The sequence below is a fragment of the Thamnophis sirtalis genome, unplaced genomic scaffold (genome assembly GCF_051295495.1).
Source record: "Thamnophis sirtalis isolate CommonGarterSnake01/CBP01778 unplaced genomic scaffold, rThaSir2_p1.2 scaffold_2, whole genome shotgun sequence".
NCBI lineage: Eukaryota > Metazoa > Chordata > Lepidosauria > Squamata > Natricidae > Thamnophis > Thamnophis sirtalis.
In genome coordinates, this window is record NW_028261382.1 from 77,898,307 (window position 1) to 77,915,649 (window position 17,343).

Sequence of the window (17,343 nt, forward strand, 5' to 3'; positions counted from 1 at the left end):
CAGAGATGCTTTGCCAAGTTTTGTTTAATTTCCTTTATTAAAAAAATGTATATGGCTTTCCAGCTCACTCACTGTGACTCCGGCTGACTTACAGAAATAAAACCCCTTATTAAAAAAAACAACACTAGATTTCCACAAACACACACACACACCCTTGTGTCAACAACCAACCAATCACTTGGTGGGCTCCATATCATCCTGACATCTCTAGACCTGCTGGCCAAGCGTATCTTCGGGGCCTTTTGAAAGAATATCGAAGTGGGGACCAATCCTACTTCTACAGGGATGGAGCTACCACCAAGAAGATCCTTCTTGATCCCACCAGATGGCCTACATTTTTCTTCTCTAAACCTAGCAAGGGCTCTTAAAAAGATCGGCAAAAGCTCCTTCAACAGATGGATTTGGGAGGAGAGGGCCAGGAGCTTAGGAACGAGTCAAATATAGGAACCTAAAACATATGAAGAACAGTTGCAGGAACTGGGTAGGTCTAGTTTAATGAAAAGAAGAACTAGGGGAGACATGAGAGCAGTGTTCCAATATCTCAGGGGCTGCCCCTAAGAAGAGGGAGTCAAGCTATTCTCCAAGGCACCTGAGGGCAGGACGAGAAACAAATGGATGGAAACTAATCAAGGAGAGAAGCAGCTTAGAACTGAGAAGAAATTTCCTGACAATTAGAACAATTGGAACAGCTTGCCTCCAGAAGTTGTGAATGCTCCAACACTGGAAGTCTTTAAGAAGAGATTGGACAATCATTTGTCTGAAATGGTGTAGGGTTTCCTGCCTAGGCAGGGGGTTGGATTAGAAGACCTCCAAGGTCCCTTCCAACTCTGTTATTCCATTCTGTTCTGCTCTGCTCTGCTCTGCTCTGCTCTGTTCTGTGCTAAAGATCTGGTCTAGCGTCTCAGCCCTGATTTCATCCTGACATTCTGTCCTTTGCTTAGTCTTTGAGTAAAAAGATCTTTGCACGTCGAATTTAGGTTTTGAGGCTGGATCCTCTGCCCTAACTACTGGCGGGGCTGGCGGGTGGGTGGCATCGGCCCCACATGGGCCTCCGCCCCCTTGGCCCCGACCCCGCTGGCTTCCCCGCATAAAGCCCGCGAGCCGTCGGCGCGGCTACTAGTCTGGTTCCTGCAGCCACGGACGCTCCGTCCAACGCCATGGCCCGATCGCCGCTCCTGCTCGTCCTTCTGCCAGCCGTGCTGGCCGCTCCTTCCAGCCCGTTACCGCCGTGCCCAGCGGAGTGCCAGCGGATGCGCTGCCCGCCGCACTCCCCGCCAGCCTGCCAGGCCGTCGGGGGGGAACTCCAGCTGGACCGCTGCGGCTGCTGCTGGGACTGCGCGCCAGGCGAGGGTCAGCCGTGCGCTCCAGACGGCCTCTGCGCCCGGGGCTTCTTCTGCTACCGGCGGCCGGGCAGCCGCGGACCGGGCACCTGTTCGTGCGTCGAGGGGCCGCTGGGAGTCTGCGGCAGCGATGGGCGCACCTACAGCAGCCTTTGCCAACTGCGCGCCCGGAACCATCAGTCCAGCTCTGGCAACCAGCCGCTCGTCGTCCCGGTCCATAAGGGAAACTGCGGAGAAGCAGGTGGGTGCGGGGTCCAAAGGGTGGTGGGGAGGAGGTAGAGGAGAAGACCAAGGGTCCCCTTTCTACGTGGGGCCACAGCTTGACTACAAATCTAGTTTATCAAGCGGGAGAGCTGGAATCTTTTCCTGGACATTTTAAACTGGCCAAGAACAGTAGGAGTTTCCAGAAATTCAAAACCCACCCACCTCCCCCAGTCCACATGCTTTATGTTGGAAAGAGAAAGTAACAGAGAGTGGCAAGCTGCCCTCTCCCCCTCCCCCATACTGGTGGGCCCTTACAGGTCAAAATACTAGCTGGAAAAGTAGAGTAGAGTAGAGTAGAGTAGAGTAGAGTAGAGTAGAGTAGAGTAGAGTAGAGTAGAGTAGAGTAGAGTAGAGTAGAGTAGAGTAGAGTAGAGTAGAGTAGAGTAGAGTAGAGTAGAGTAGAGTAGAGTATAATGGGACCTTGGAGGTCTTCTAGTCCAACCCCCTGCTTAGGCAGGAAACCCTATACAATTTCAGACAAAAGGTTGTCCAACATCTTTAAAACTTCAAGTGTTGGAGCGTTCACAACTTCTGGAGGCAGGTTGTTCCACTGATTAATTGTTCTCACTGTCATGAAATTTCTCCTTAGTTCTAAGTTGTTTCTCTCCTTGATTAGTTTCCACCCATTGCTTCTTGTCCTGCCTTCGGGTGCTTTGGAGAATAGCTTCACTCCTTTGTGGCAGCCCCTGAGATATCGGAACACTGCTATCATGTCTCCCCTAGTCCTTCTTTTCATTAAACTAGACATATCCAATTCCAGCAACCGTTCTTTCTATGTTATATATGTGGCTTGGGAGAAGCCTTTTAAAGATGTATAACACTTGTACACAAATCTTGTGACGTACTTGATGATGCCAGCAGTATCCTGGTTTGCTCATGGTGTTAATGCCTAGTTGCTTCAGTATGATTGAATGAACAAGGGAGAATATTTGTAGTTCAGAGTTAAAATGATCGGTCCTTGGTGTCCTCTGAGCTTGGTTGTTTTCTTCCAAACATTTCATTACCCAGACTAGGTGCCATCTAACTATCACTCATGATGTTCCCAACTTGGGTAAAAGTCTTCAAGAAAACAACCAAGCTCAGAAAGCAGCAAGGCCCTTTCATGATTGAATGAAGCAAAAGTTTCATTCCTCAACTTCCTACTATACAAATCACAGTACCTGCATTAATTGACTCAGGAAAAGTATTCCATTGCCTTATATCACGATATACCATACCATCCAACCCTAGTGAAGGGGTGGTTAAATTAGTCTGGAAACTTACTCAGAGAACCAAAACAGATTCACACAGTGTGATAAGCCTGAACAAAACAAACAATTATCTTGCGATGGACCTAGAATAACACAGAGGGAAGGGACCTTGGAGGTCTTCTAGTCCAACTCCCTACTCAAGCAGGAAACGCCATACCATTTCAGACAAATGGTTGTTCAATCTCTTCTTAAAATCTTCCAGTGTTGGAGCATTCACAACTTCTGGAGGCAAATTGTTCCACTGATTAATTTTTCTAACTGTCAGGGAATTTCTCCTCAGTTCTAAGTTGCTTCTCTCCTTGATTAGTTTCCACCCGTTGCTTCTTGTCTTGCCCTCGGAAGCTTTGGAGAATAGTTTGACTCCCTCTTCTTTGTGGCAACCCCTGAGATATCAGAACACTGCTATCATGTCTCCCCGGGTCCTTCTTTTCTTTAAACTAGACATACCCAGTTCCTGCAACCGTTCTTCATATGTTTTAGCCTCCAATTCCCTAATCATCTTTGTTGCTCCTCTCTGCACTCTTTCTAGGGTCTCCACATCTTTTCTACATTGTGGCGACCAAAACTGGATGCTGTATTCCAGGTGTGGCCTTACCAAGGCCTTATAAAGTGGTATTAACACTTCACATGATCTTGATTCTACTCTCTGTTTATGTAGCCTAGAACTGTGTTGGCTTTTTTGGCAGCTGCTGCACACTGCTGGCTGGTGTTTGTCCACTAGGACTCCAAGATCCCTCTCCCAGTTACTAAATGTGTTTCTCAACTGAGTTGTAATTTTCTATGTTTGTTTTTGCCCATTCACTACTTTCTGTACCAAATGAGCTCAGCAAATTGCGACTAGTTCAAATACCTGGGATTAAGAAAACATGCAGTAGTTTAGACAGGAATGAGTTGTATGTACAGTACTAAGTTATCGAGTTTGTGATCTCTCTTGTGTTGGGTTAGAGTAAAGAATCTTGCTGTCTTTTTACCAGTCATGATGTGAATTGGAGCCCTGTCCATCTCTGTGGATGACACCAGTTGTAGGAAAAAAATGTGTATGGAAACTCCTTATAGTACTTCAGTCTGTTTTTGATCCAGTTAAATCTAATTTGGTGGCATCATTTGCCATGCAATAGTTTTCTAACGGGATTTGGCGAGACTGGACCTAAATTCCCATGTGTTTTAGTATTGTATCTCATTGGCTTAAAGATGCCTCAATGAATTGAGGGGGGGGCATTGTTCTACAGGTGCTGTGGACCTCAACAGCCCAAGGAATAAATTTAACTTTATTGCTGACGTGGTTGAGAAAATTGCTCCTTCTGTGGTTCACCTGGAACTCTTTCACAGGTAAGAAAATCTGTTTACAGATAGTGAGAATAACCAAATTCTCTCTAGGTGAAATTGATTCATCTCGGTCGGTGTTGACATTAACTACATTCTCGAATAGAATTCAAGCCAGAATTATTTCCATTAGGTGTTATAATAGAAGGCTATAGCAAAGAGTCAATATACCTAAAACTTCACATCGTGACAGCAGCGAGAATGGTCTATCCACAGCAATGGAAAAGTGAAAATACCCCTTCAGAAAAGGAGATAATAAGGAAGATATTTACTTGCACAGAAATGGATAGACTAACATTAGAATTAAAAAACAAGGGAGAGACAGAATATTATGACACATGGAACAGATTTTGCCAATGGCTGGGAATCAGAACATAAAAAATTAGTAGACCTGGAATGAGATATTTTATATGAGTTAGAATGAATATGTTGGTCAAAAATAATTGTATAAGACTAGCACTGTGTAAGTAGTATATATGTTATTTGTCTTTCACTTTGGTTTCACTTTGGTTTCTATGGCGGACAGTCACACTGAGTTTGATATACTTTATATGTAAATATAAATCCAAATTCTAAGTGTTGAAAATGACTTTCCATCTGCCCTTCTATATTTCCCCTTAAAGATTCTTTCACCACCTACCCCTCCAGCTTTTAAAAAGTGGGAAATGCAGCCGTAACAGTTTTGCAGGTAACTTTCAGCTTGCAGAGAAAGAAAAGATTTACATCAAATATTGAAAAACGTGTTCTCACTAGCATTTAAAACCTGCTTTAAATAAGACTGCTTGGATTTTTTTTAAATCACTTGTATGTGCTTTATTTAATTTGGAAAAAAAAAGGAATGAAAGATTTTATCAGAATCTCTATTTAGGCAGCTTTAGAATAGACCCTCTGAAATCAGTAAGATGTACATTAATGATGATTAATTTATTTTGTTAATTCCAGGGGGGATAGTCTGGATTCAGCCTGTAATAAGTATGGTTATTCCCTAACATAGTGATTGCCAAACACAGGAATGATAAAGTTTACCTGGACTTCAACTCTCAGAATTTTGGGATTTGAGCCTCGCACAAGTTCCTGAAGTTGAGAGCAATGCCGTAACAGTTCAAATTCAGCTTCATTTTAGAATGGAAGGGAACAGAAAATATGGAATGGAATGGAATGCAATGCAATGCAATGCAATGCAATACAATACAATACAATACAATTTTACAACAATATAGAATAGAATAGAACAGGTCAGAACAGAACAGAATAGAATAGAATAAAACAGAACATGGAATTTGGAATTTGGAATGGAATGGAATGAAAGAATGGAATGGCCAAGTGGGATTATACCTTTGATCTCTTCCACCAATTCTAGCAAAAAAAATGCTAATTGGGTCCCAATTTTACTTTTCTTCCCAAGCTTCAAAGTGTGAGCCTTTTAAAAATAAAATGTGTTTTTAAATGTGTTTAAAATCTACTCATTCATGTGCTCCCCAGTGGACTCGTGCGTTACAAATCAATGCAAGATTTGAAGGAAACTCCTGTCAATATGCTTTCTGGATTAGATTATACTGTTCCATAGAGAAAAAGTCCAATTGACAATTATCCAGATTCCAGGTTTTTGGTTTAGACCAATGCTTCTCATATTTTTTTTAAAAACCATTTTTATTAAGTTATAGATTATTATAAAATACAAAAATAAATAGAAGAACAGTGATGGGGGAGGGGAAAGTTGGAAGAGAAGTGAGGAAATATAGGGGGAAATGAAAAAGAAGCATTGACTTCCAACTCTCTCTGTTACAGTTAAAAAAAAAGGCATTAACAACAAATCACAGCTTTTTGCTTTTCCATAATAGTATGAACAAGTCAGGGATGTGGTGGCTCAGTGGCTAAGATGCTGAGCTTGTTGATCAGAAGGGTCGGCAGTTTAGCGGTTCAAATCCCTAGTGCCGCGTAGAGGAACGAGCTCCTGTTACTTGTCCCAGCTTCTGCCAACCTAGCAGTTCGAAAGCATGTAAAAATGCAAGTAGAAAAATAGGGACCACCTTTGGTGGGAAGGTAATAGTGTTTAGTCATGCTGGCCACATAACCACGGAGACATCTTTGGACAGCACTGGCTTTTTGGATTTGAAATGGAGAGGATCACCACCCCCTAGAGTTGGGAACAAGTAGCACATACGTGCGAGGGAAACCTTTACCTTGATGAACAAGTCATTTCTAGAAAGATCTATCAATCTAATCTGTAAAACCCAAAGTTAGAGTTTCATTCTTTTCCACACCAGGCATGAAGTTCAGAAGTGGTTTCCATGTGGAAACAAAAGTGTTTCTCATATTCTTGATGCATTTGAATGAATGGCCATTAATTTCCAGAATTTCCCAGTCCACTGTCTAGAATTGCTGGGGTTGAGAAATACACCACCTTAAATTCCAAAGTTGGCAAGAACTGATTAATTATGCTTTTTGCCTCTCTTCCTGGGCCAGGGTGCCCTACACAAAGAAAGAGATCCTGGTTTCCAGTGGCTCAGGATTCATTGTATCTGAAGATGGTTTAATCCTCACCAACGCCCATGTTCTGAACAAGAAGCAGAGAATCAAAGTCGAGCTCAAAACTGGCCATCAGGTGGATGCCCAGATCAAAGATGTTGACCATAAACTGGACATTGCTCTGATCAAAATAGACACCCAGGTGAGTTTACCTTTCTCATTTCAGCAGGGGGGAAAACCTCTTTCTTGCATGTTTACTAGTTGGCAAGATGCCTTATGATACAATTAATAGCAATAGCAATATAGCAGTAGACTTATATACCGCTTCATAGGCCTTTCAGGCCTCTCTAAGCGGTTTACAGAGAGTCAGCATATTGCCCCCAACAATCTGGGTCCTCATTTTACCCACCTCGGAAGGATGGAAGGCTGAGTCAACCCTGAGCCGGTGAGATTTGAACCGCTGACCTGCTGATCTAGCAGTAGCCTGCAGTGCTGCATTTAACCACTGCGCCACCTTGGCTCTAAATTAAACTACAAAGAGAGCAACACATGTGAGAAAGACTCACAAATGCATTCGCTGTTTAACACCCATAAGGAACAATGTTGGCCTTATTCAGTTATGGCTCATCATTGGAGACTAGGTGTCATGCCCCCATTGGAGTCTGAATCTGTGGGAGAGGATGAGCTGGAACAAGAGCCAACAGCAATTGAGAGGGCATCTCTGTTGGCCTTGGAGGAAACTGGGGAAGGGCAGAGTCAGTCCAGGCAAGGTTTTTCGGAATTAGTGAGGCCTGCAGGCAGAGAGGAACAGAGGCAGGATGAACATGAGAGACAGAACGCAGGAGAGGAACAAAGACCACCCCCTCCTGATCCAAGAGCATGGAGAGTGAAGAGAAGGCGAGAACAACGCAGACTGAGCAGGTACTTGGGAGGAGAGTGCCCCACCCATCTTCACCAGGCACACCTGGGAAATGAGACTTAAGCAGGGGTGGGTTTCAGGCGGTTCGTGGCGGTCCCCACGAACCGGTTGGTCAGCAAATCCGGAAGTAAGTAACTTCCTGGAACGCCGAAGGATCCACCCGCCCGCCCGCGTTTCTTACCCGGTTTTGACGAGTTCTGCGCTTCCATGCATGTGCAGAACAAATACAGCGCCTGCGCGATTCTCCAGGAGCAGCTGGAGCATCGCACAGGTGCTAGTATGCATGCATGCACTGCGCGCGTGCACGAGGACACCGCCGGCCCCGTTCCAACCGAACCGGTTGGAACGGGGCGAGAAACCCACCCCTGGACTTAAGGAGATGCTGTGGGGAGGGGCATTTGTCGGGAACAAACGCTGAGTTCCTGAATGTTGTGTGCCAACATTTGAACTTGCAAGAGTCCTTGCATTCCTTTTGGCCTTCTGGAGTAATTACCACATTTTTCAGACTATAAGATGCAGCGATGTATAAGACGTACCAAGATTTCAAAGAGGTAAGTAAGAAAAAAAGTTTTTGCCTTCCCTCAGCCTCCAGCAGCACTCTGCAGGTGTCAGCAGGGCTGAGGGAAGGCAAAAAAAAAAGCCTCTGTTTTTGCGAAAAACAGCCCATTTTTCATCTGTTTTTTTGCAAAAATGGGATGCGGGGGCGGGGCTTTGGGAAGCCAAAAATGGCTGTATTCGGTGTATAAGACACACCAACATTTCCACGCTCTTTTAGGGAGGGAAAAGGTACATCTTATACTCTGAAAAATACGGTAGCTGGATCTTTTGCTCCCTGAACTCCTTGATTTACCCTTGGTTTGCCAAATACATTTGGGATTTATTGCCCTGCAGCCTTGGTGCAGAGTAATTGCAGCCAGAGGCTGCTTGAGGTCTGTGGGGGGATTTGTTATCACTCTGCTCTGGGACATTCCAGAAATGTGGGAACATTTGGGGAGATTTGGAGCAATAAAGGGGCAGTTTGAACTGCCAGCTGTTTGTGTTATCTCTGTGCCGTGCCCTGGCTCATCACACTAGGAGAAATGGTTACCTCCAAGTCTGGATTTTGATTGCTTCTCTTCCTGAGTCAGGTAGCCCTTCCGGTGCTCCTGCTGGGAAGATCTTCTGATCTTCGGCCTGGGGAGTTTGTGGTGGCGCTGGGGAGTCCCTTCTCCTTGCAAAACACGGTGACTACTGGGATTGTAAGCAGTACCCAACGGGACGGCCGGGAGCTGGGGATGAAGGACTCTGACATGGAATATATCCAGACCGACGCCATCATCAATGTAAGAGACTTCTCTGCGGCTTTTCCAGAAGAGATGGATCTCTTCCTCAATTCAGGGCAAAGTATTGAGTTATTATTACCCCTTGTCAGGTAGTTGACGTTATAATTCCCTCCAGCTCCCTTCTTCCACAATTTTGACTAGTTTCAAGTCTGCCATCTTTTAGAGCTGGCAGTGGAATGGAAGGGGTGGACTGGATCAGGGGTCACCAATCTTTTCGACCTCAGGGACCATTCAATTCACAATTTTAGATCCCGTGGACGACTAACATGATCTTCCTAATCCTAATGACTGGGTGGGTGGGAGTGGCTAGGTGGTCATGTGACTGGGTGGGCGTGGGCAACTTGATGTCACTCACATCAAGGGGTGCCTTGCTGGCCTCTAATCATCCCTCCCCTCCCAGCCACTTCTCGTCTGCCTGCACGGGCTGCTTAGAACCCCAATAGTTGTTGGAGCTAAACAGCCACCATGAGAAAGAGTTGGAAAAATAGCTGGCTCAGTTCAGTTTGGATCTGACCGAGAAGGAGGCTCAGCAGAAGCACCTCACTAAGGACTAGGAGCTTAGGCTTTCCAAGCAGAGGGGAGACCTGCGGGAGTGCAATGGCAGGTATCAGCGCTTGGAGGCTCAGTGGGCTGAGATAGTCAGCCAGTTCCAAGCCATGATGCAGTCCCACTAGAACGAGGCCCTCCAGCTCTTTGCCACCAGCGGCCCTTCCTTCCAGCCTTTGCCCAAAGCCCCACACCAGGAGGTTGAAGCAGACCCCAAGTCAGAATTTCTGCCTCCCTCCGACCCACACAAAAAGACCCCAAAGGGGGAGGCTCTCTGCAGCAACACAAGCGTTCATTGCACATATCTGGCCCAGGGGCCGTGGTTTAAGGACCTCTGATTTAGTGCAATATAAAAAATGCAAATAATTTTTCTGTGGACCACCAACATTTTCTCTGTGGACCACCAGTTGGTGATCGCTGGACTAGAGGACCTCAGACCGCCAATTTACAGTATATTAAAGTTGCATATGGACTCGAACTTCAATTTATAGATTCCAGAGGACTCCACTCATGCCTCGGAAATTTGGCAGCCTCCTAAAGTTTGCGTATCCTAGAAAAAAGCCCCTGTCCCATTCAGTAGAGTTCTTCTTATATTTTAAAGATACCCAGTGTTCTGTCCCAAGCCTCTAAATTATACTGACTCCGGCTTGGCTGTCTGCCACGACTAAGGAGGGAGATAAGCCACCCCTTGGCTAGGAGCCCAGAAAAATATCTCTATGAAAACAAGGCTCACGGAACTCACATAATTCATCAAACTTTAACTGCTGTTTCCTACAAAATTCCTCTCCTATCACCCCACCTATAAGCTCTCCGGGAGGGGCCAATCAGTAGCCAACTATCCCTATTTCCTTCTGTGAGCCTTTTTCCAAAGCTGCTCCCTCTTCCTATCAGCCCTTTGCATATGCAGGTCAGAGACAGCCTGTCAGCCTCTGCTTTGCTGCTGCTTCGGCTGCCATGAAACGGGGAGGGAGGGCATGGTATTTGGGAGGGGTTTACTAATTTTGCTGGAGGAAGATTCTGGAGCTCTGCTGCCTGTCGGACTACGCATGCGGAGGAGGTTCCCACCAAGACTAACGGCACCAACATTCCATCTTAGTGATGCCTTTTGAAGCTATCTCACACCTGACACTTAGGAGAATTATGATTGGACTGTAACTGGGATGCCAAGGGGTGGGGAATGGGTCATTCTATATATCAATCGCTTTCACACCTAAATAATCAGTCTTCGCTTCGCTACGCCTTTAATCATTTATAATTAGTAAAAGTACACTTGATTTCTACCCACGGAGTCTCGTAGTCTTCTTTCCTAATTACCCAATGAAGAGGTGCTGACACAGCCTCTCTCTGTTCTTCCTCACTGCTTCCTGACTCAGATGCCACCTGGTGGCCAGCAAGCCTCTCCAGTCCCTGCTCTGACTCCGAACACTCCCCAGAGTCTTCCTCAGCCTCCAGGGCAGTCCCATAGTGTTCACTGCTGTCAGATTCCACCAACAGCTCAGCTGGCCGCTGTTGGGCCTCAACACCTAGACAATACCTGCCAGCAGAAATAGAACATATACCGATATAATGACAGGGTTGGAAGAGGTTTGGAGGTATTCAACCCCTGCTAGGAAAACATTCTGTAACATTCTGGACAAATGGTTGTCCAATCTCTTCTTGCAACTTCTAGGGTTGGAGCACGCACAACATCTGGAGACAAGCAGTTCCACTGACTGTTCTCACTGTCAGGAAAGTTCTAGAATCTAGATGGATCTCAAAGAGACTCTTCGATAATTTTCCACCCCTTACTTCTCTCCTGCCCCCAGGTGTTTTGGACTCTAGATCAGGGATGGCTAACCTTTTTCTAAAAGTGTGGGGGGGGGGGTGCCCACCCACCTGCACTTGCGCGCACACCCCCCCACCTGTGCATGCCCACCCCCTGTGCAGGGGGGAGCTTTCACCCTCCCGAGGCTCCTGAGGCTTTCCTGGAGACTGGGAAGAGCAAAAACAGCTTCCCCTGGTCCTCCGAAAGGCCAAAAATCAGCTAACCATGAGCGCCACAGCTGAGGGTTGCCGTGCTGGCAAATATGGCTCCGCGTGCCACTTGTGGCACGTGTACCATACGTTCGCCATCATGGCTCTAGATCGATCTCTCTTCTCTGTGACAGCCCCTCAAATGTTGAAAGACTGCTATTATCCCCCTAATCCTTCTTTTTGTTAGACCGGAGATACCTAGTTCTCTCAATCGTTCAATGTATGGTTTAGCCTTGAGAACATAAGACATAGGATAATTGGGTTGGAAGGGACCTTGGAAATCTTGGAGGAAATATTTTTTTTCCCCATGATTTGATCATTTCCTTCTTTTTTCATTCACAGTATGGAAATTCAGGAGGGCCATTGGTGAATTTGGTAAGGACTGTTTACTTTTTCTTTGTCTCTTAGAAACCCCAACAATGTTCTACTTTGTTGAGGACTTATTTGTTGAGGACTTATTGTTATTTGGATTCACAGAACCCCCCCCCCAAAAAATCCAAGCAAATCACAATACATGTGAATGTCAATGAATGCTTAATCCAGAATCAATCAATCAGTCTGTGTGTGTGTGTGTGTGTGTGTTCCAGCATAACTCTGGAACGCCTAGAGTAATTTCAACCAAACTTGGTACACAAATGACTTACACACTGGAAACAAATACTGTGGGGGTAAGATACCCCTAACAACCCCCGAGGTATGTGTTCTGTTAAGATACAGCCTGTTGTGCCTTAAAATGGCTTCTACTGTACTGCCATAAAATGGCTTCTACTGTATAGTGCAGTGGAGTTGCCATGGTAACGGCTTCACAGTACTCCACAAGGTGGCTCCCTCTGGCAAGGGGGAAAATCCAACATTAGAAATTATGTTTGGTCCGGGACATTTTCCCCCTATAAAGAAATACCTGGAAACACCAGTTTATCAACTAGTGAGTGATAACATGTGAATTGGGAGACATGTAATCATGATAGCATAAAATGCTGGAGGCCTTGTTTTGTTTTGTTTTGTCCAGGGCTGTGGACTATGGGCTATTTATTCACAGGGTATATAAACTTGAGTCGAATCTTTCACTTCACTTTTGCCTGCTCCTCTCCCCAGGATGGTGAAGTCATCGGAATGAATACTCTGAAGGTTACGGCTGGCATCTCTTTTGCCATCCCCTCCGATCGGATCCGCCGCTTTCTGGAAGAAACTCACAACCGACAGATGAAAGGTAGGTTCCCAGGAAATTGCTCAAGTGACTCTCGGATGTAGCCACAACAATACAGGGTAGTGGTCTCATCATGGGAGGACACTGCACCCTTTTGTTAACTTTTATTTTCATTCTTTTTTAATAATTTTTCATTTCTGTAAGCCGCCCGGAGTCCTTCGGGATTGGGCGGCCTAGAAATTCAATAAATGAAATGAAATGAAATGAACTAACTCTTCCCTTTTCATCTTTTTTTAATTTGGCCTTTGAAGCATGCTTTTAACTTCCTGCTTCTCTCTAGGTAAGACCACTCCCAAGAAGAAGTATCTGGGACTCCGGATGGTCCCCCTGACTTTCAAGTAAGTCATTCCTTTGCCCTTCCATCCTCCTTCTTTTCTCACAGGCTCCATCATCTGCCTATCTCTCTCTCTACAGTGTCTGTCTGTCTGTCTGTCTGTCTGTCTGTCTGTCTATCTATCTATCTATCTATCTATCTATCTATCTATCTATCTATCTATCTATCTATCTATCTAATCTATGTATATATGTATGTATGTATGTATGTATGTATGTATCTATCTATCTATCTATCTATCTATCTATCTATCTATCTATCTATCTATCTATCTATCTATCTATCTTCTATCTAATCTATCTATTTATCTATTTATCTTTCATCTCTTTCTGTTATATCTGACTCTCTGCCATTACTCTGCCAAACAACTAATTCCCACAATACTGTCAAACTATTTACTGAGTGTATTACTATTATTCTTCTCATCCTTCCTATTACCTATCTCCTCCCACTTATGACTATAACCATGTTGCTTGTATTTCTACGATTTATATTGCTTTGTAGTTTCCTAGTACGATTTGATTACTTATTAGTATCCTATGACTATCACTAAGTGTTGTATCTTATGATTCTTGTTGAATGTATTTTTTTTCTTTCTTCTCCTTTTATGTCCACTGAGAACATAGGCACCAAAGACAGATTCCTTGTGTGTCCAATCACACTTAGTCCACAAAGAATTCTATTCTATTCTATTCATACATTATCTAATCAATCTACCTGCCTGCCTGCCTGCCTGCCTGCCTGCCTGCCTACCTACCTACCTACCTATCTTATCTATCTATCTATCTATCTATCTATCTATCTATCTATCTATCTATCTATCTATCTATCTATCTATCTATCTATCTATCTATCTATCTACCTACTTACCTACCTACCTACCTACCTACCTACCTACCTAATCTCATCTATCTCAATCTGTCATGTCTGTTCTCTCTCTGCCATCTCTGTGTCTGTGTTTCTCTCTACCCATCTCACACAAAGCTCTTACAAAATTAAAAGCAAACGACCCCCCCAAACATCTAAGATTGATTTCAAACTACGAGCCATTTATAGTAGCAGAGCTCAACTCCCCCGATCCAAATTTCTGAGGGAACAGCCATGTATTCAATAACTTGCAAAAGGCTAAGAGGCTTGGGGTGATCTTAATCTTTTGATGGCGGGGATTTCATTTCACATTCAATGGTTGCGGCCATATTGCTTGTTATCTGTTGGCTTGAAAATGGTTTCTCAAAACACGTCCTGCTAACCTCTGAGGAAGTTGGAAGGATGTCACACCTGTCATTTGTTCTTTTGCCAGCTTATTTGATCTGTAGGCTTTCCCCCATCTAGTACCTTCCAGGTATGTTTCCCTCTGACAGCATTAACTAGCACGGGAATTGTAACCTAATATATGTGTGCAGTGGAAACCAGGAGAAACATTGCAAGAACTTACTAGCTTATCTTAAAGCACCTTTGGAGCTGCTGCTGGTGGAATTGTCATTCTCTCTCTCTCCCCTCCCCCCGCTCCTTCTTAGTCTCATCCATGAGCTGAGACGGCACAATCCAGATTTTCCCAACCTGAGCTCCGGTGTCTATGTTTATGAAGTAATATCAGGAACAGCTGCTGCAAGGTAAGAGATGGATGTTTTCTTCCAAAACTTTCAATAGAAGAGAATGTATGTTCACTTGTGAGATCCTTGGTCCTCTCTGAGCTTGGTTGCTGCTTGCAGATGTGTTATTTACTGGACCAGGTAACATCATGATGATGTTGATGTTGATATCATGATGTTATTACCGAGCCAGATAATGAAATCTGCAAGCTAACAACCAAGCTCAGAAGCTACCAAGGACCTCACAGGTGAACGTATAAAGGTTCCCGCACATATGTGCTAGTCGTTCCAGACTCTAGGGGGCGGTGCTCATCTCCACTTCAAAGCCATAGAGCCAGTACTGTCCGAAGATGTCTCCATGGTCATGTGGTCGGCATGACTCAACGCCGAAGGTGCACGCAACGCTTTTACCTTCCCACCAAAGATGGTCCCTATTTTTCTACGTGCATTTTTTAAATGTGTTTTCGAACTGCTAGATTGGCAGAAACCGGGACACGTAACGGGAGCTCACTCACTCACGGTTAATTTTAATCTAATTTTTAAAATGTTATTGTTAATATTAATTGGGTTTGTTTTTGGATACTCTATCTAATTTCCTTTTTAACTTTTGTGTTTTTTTAAATGTTGTACGCCGCCCTGAGTCCTTTGTGAGAATATCCAATAAATCCAATAAACAAACAAACAAACTCTGTTACGCAGAACCAGGGATGAAAATATATAAGTGACCATATACAGTATACTCTTCTATTGAAAGTTTGGGGGCTCCACATTTCAAATCTTCATTTACTTCCTTTCTATGTTCTTTTTGGCTCAAAAAGAACAATCAGGGCAGTTTACTTTATCTTGGAACAAGATGCAAATCCAAGCTTCACCAAGTCTCATCCAATTTTTCGGAGCCTCCTTTAGAATCTCTCTTTTGACTGGGTTCACACATTACACTAAGCCAGTGGTTCCCAAACTTGGCAACTTTAAGACTTGTGGACTTCAACTCCCAGAATTCTCCAGCCAGCTGCTGGCTGGAGAATTCTGGGAGTTGAAGTCCACAAGTCTTAAAGTTGCCAAGTTTGGGAACCACTGCACTAAGCCAACAATTTATTTTCCTTGATTTTGGTTTAACACAATATTTATTTATGAGTTTCCAATGACTCTTTCTGCGTTAGTGCGACATCTAAACCCAACCAACTATATTTACGGAACCAACCTTATTTCAGCAGGCCAGGAATTATCATAACATGTGAACTCAGCCACATTTCATTGAGTTATCCAAAGCACTTCATCTTCTTTTTGAGTCAAATGTGGTCAACTCAAACACACTTCAATGCACTACTTCAAATTTGCTGGCACAATATTGCATTTGTTGCCTTCCTCCTTAGTTTGAAGAAATCCTTTTGGTGCTCTTCATTGTCCTTTCAACCATGTTCCAACATCACATTTCCACAAAGATCTCCCATGTTATTAGGTTAGATAGCGCCCAATGTTCAAGTTTGTCAAGATCCTTCTATATCTTAAGCCTATCTTCTGGAGTCTTGGCTATTCCTGCCAGGTGGGTTTCATCTGCAAATTTGACGAGTTCCCCATTTATCCCCTCGTTCAGATCATTGATGAAGATGTTGAAGAGTACTGGGCCTAAAACAGAGCCTTGGGGTACTTCACTGCATACTTCCCTCCATGTAGAAGAAGTGTGAGGTTTTCATCAGCACGACAGTTCCTAAAATTTTCCTTCCAAAACACTAGCTTCTCTACAAAGCATATGTACGTACTTCTTGATCCAGAACCTAAGCTGAAATGGCCTTATAATGACAGGTAAGATGGGACAGAGGTGAAATCCAGCAGGTTCTCACAGGTTCTGGAGAACCGGTAGTGGAAATTTTGAGTAGTTTAGAGAACCGGCAAATGCCACCTCTGGCTGGCCCCAGAGTAAGGTGGGAATGGAGGTTTTGCAGTATCCTTCCCCTGCCATGCCCACCTAGCCACGCCCACCAAGCCACGCCCACAGAACCGGTAGTAAAAAAAATTGAATTTCACCACTGAGATGGGGCTACCTGTCACTTGCCTTGAGGATGGATTTTATCGGTTTCATTCCTTTGGTTTAAAATATGCACTCACTTTCTGGTATGGGTTGCTTCCAGAGCTGGCCTGCAAGATGGAGATGTCATCACAGCAATAAACGGAAAACAAGTCACCTCAACCCGTGATGTGACAGAGGCCGTTCGAAACAACCGTATCCTGGCAATAATCGTGAGACGAGGAAATGAAGACATCATCCTGACAGTAACTCCAGACGAAATCGATTAAATTGGACCTTCTGACCCAACGGGTGTTGGGATCTTCAACTGCTGTTGATAAGAAGCAGCTTAGGAAAAATCTGTGGTTTGCAGATAGTTCTTTTTCCTGAATGTATAGTATATATAAATTGATCCACGGACACATTTAACAGAATAACAATAACAAAAGCAGAGTTGGAAAGAACCTTGGAGATCCTCTAGTCCAGTGGTCTCCAACCTTGGCAACTTCAACTCCCAGAGTTGAAGTCCACAAGTCTTAAAGTTGCCAAGGTTGGAGACCACTGCTCTAGTCCAACCCTCTGCTCAAGCAGGAGACCTACTTCAGACAAATGGCTGCCCAGTCTCTTCTTAAAAACCTCCAGTGATGGAATACCCTCAACCTCTGGAAGCAAGTTGTTCCACTGGTTAATTGTTCTCACTGTCAGGAAATTTCTCTTTAATTCTAGATTGGGTTTGTCTTTGGTAAGTTTTCATTCTGT

The 17,343-nt window shown here is 44.3% G+C and overlaps 1 protein-coding gene across 1 annotated transcript; it reads left to right on the forward strand.

Moving 5' to 3' along the window:
- Positions 1 to 1,157: 1,157 nt before the first annotated feature.
- On the forward strand, positions 1,158 to 16,887 carry HTRA4 (HtrA serine peptidase 4). Its single transcript, XM_087703502.1, has 9 exons — positions 1,158 to 1,581; positions 4,084 to 4,183; positions 6,644 to 6,848; positions 8,693 to 8,887; positions 11,789 to 11,821; positions 12,542 to 12,656; positions 12,934 to 12,991; positions 14,505 to 14,600; positions 16,709 to 16,887. Exons 1-9 carry the CDS (start codon positions 1,158 to 1,160, stop codon positions 16,872 to 16,874), a joined length of 1,392 nt encoding a protein of 463 aa, XP_087559628.1. The 3' UTR covers positions 16,875 to 16,887.
- The last annotated feature ends 456 nt before the right edge of the window (positions 16,888 to 17,343 follow it).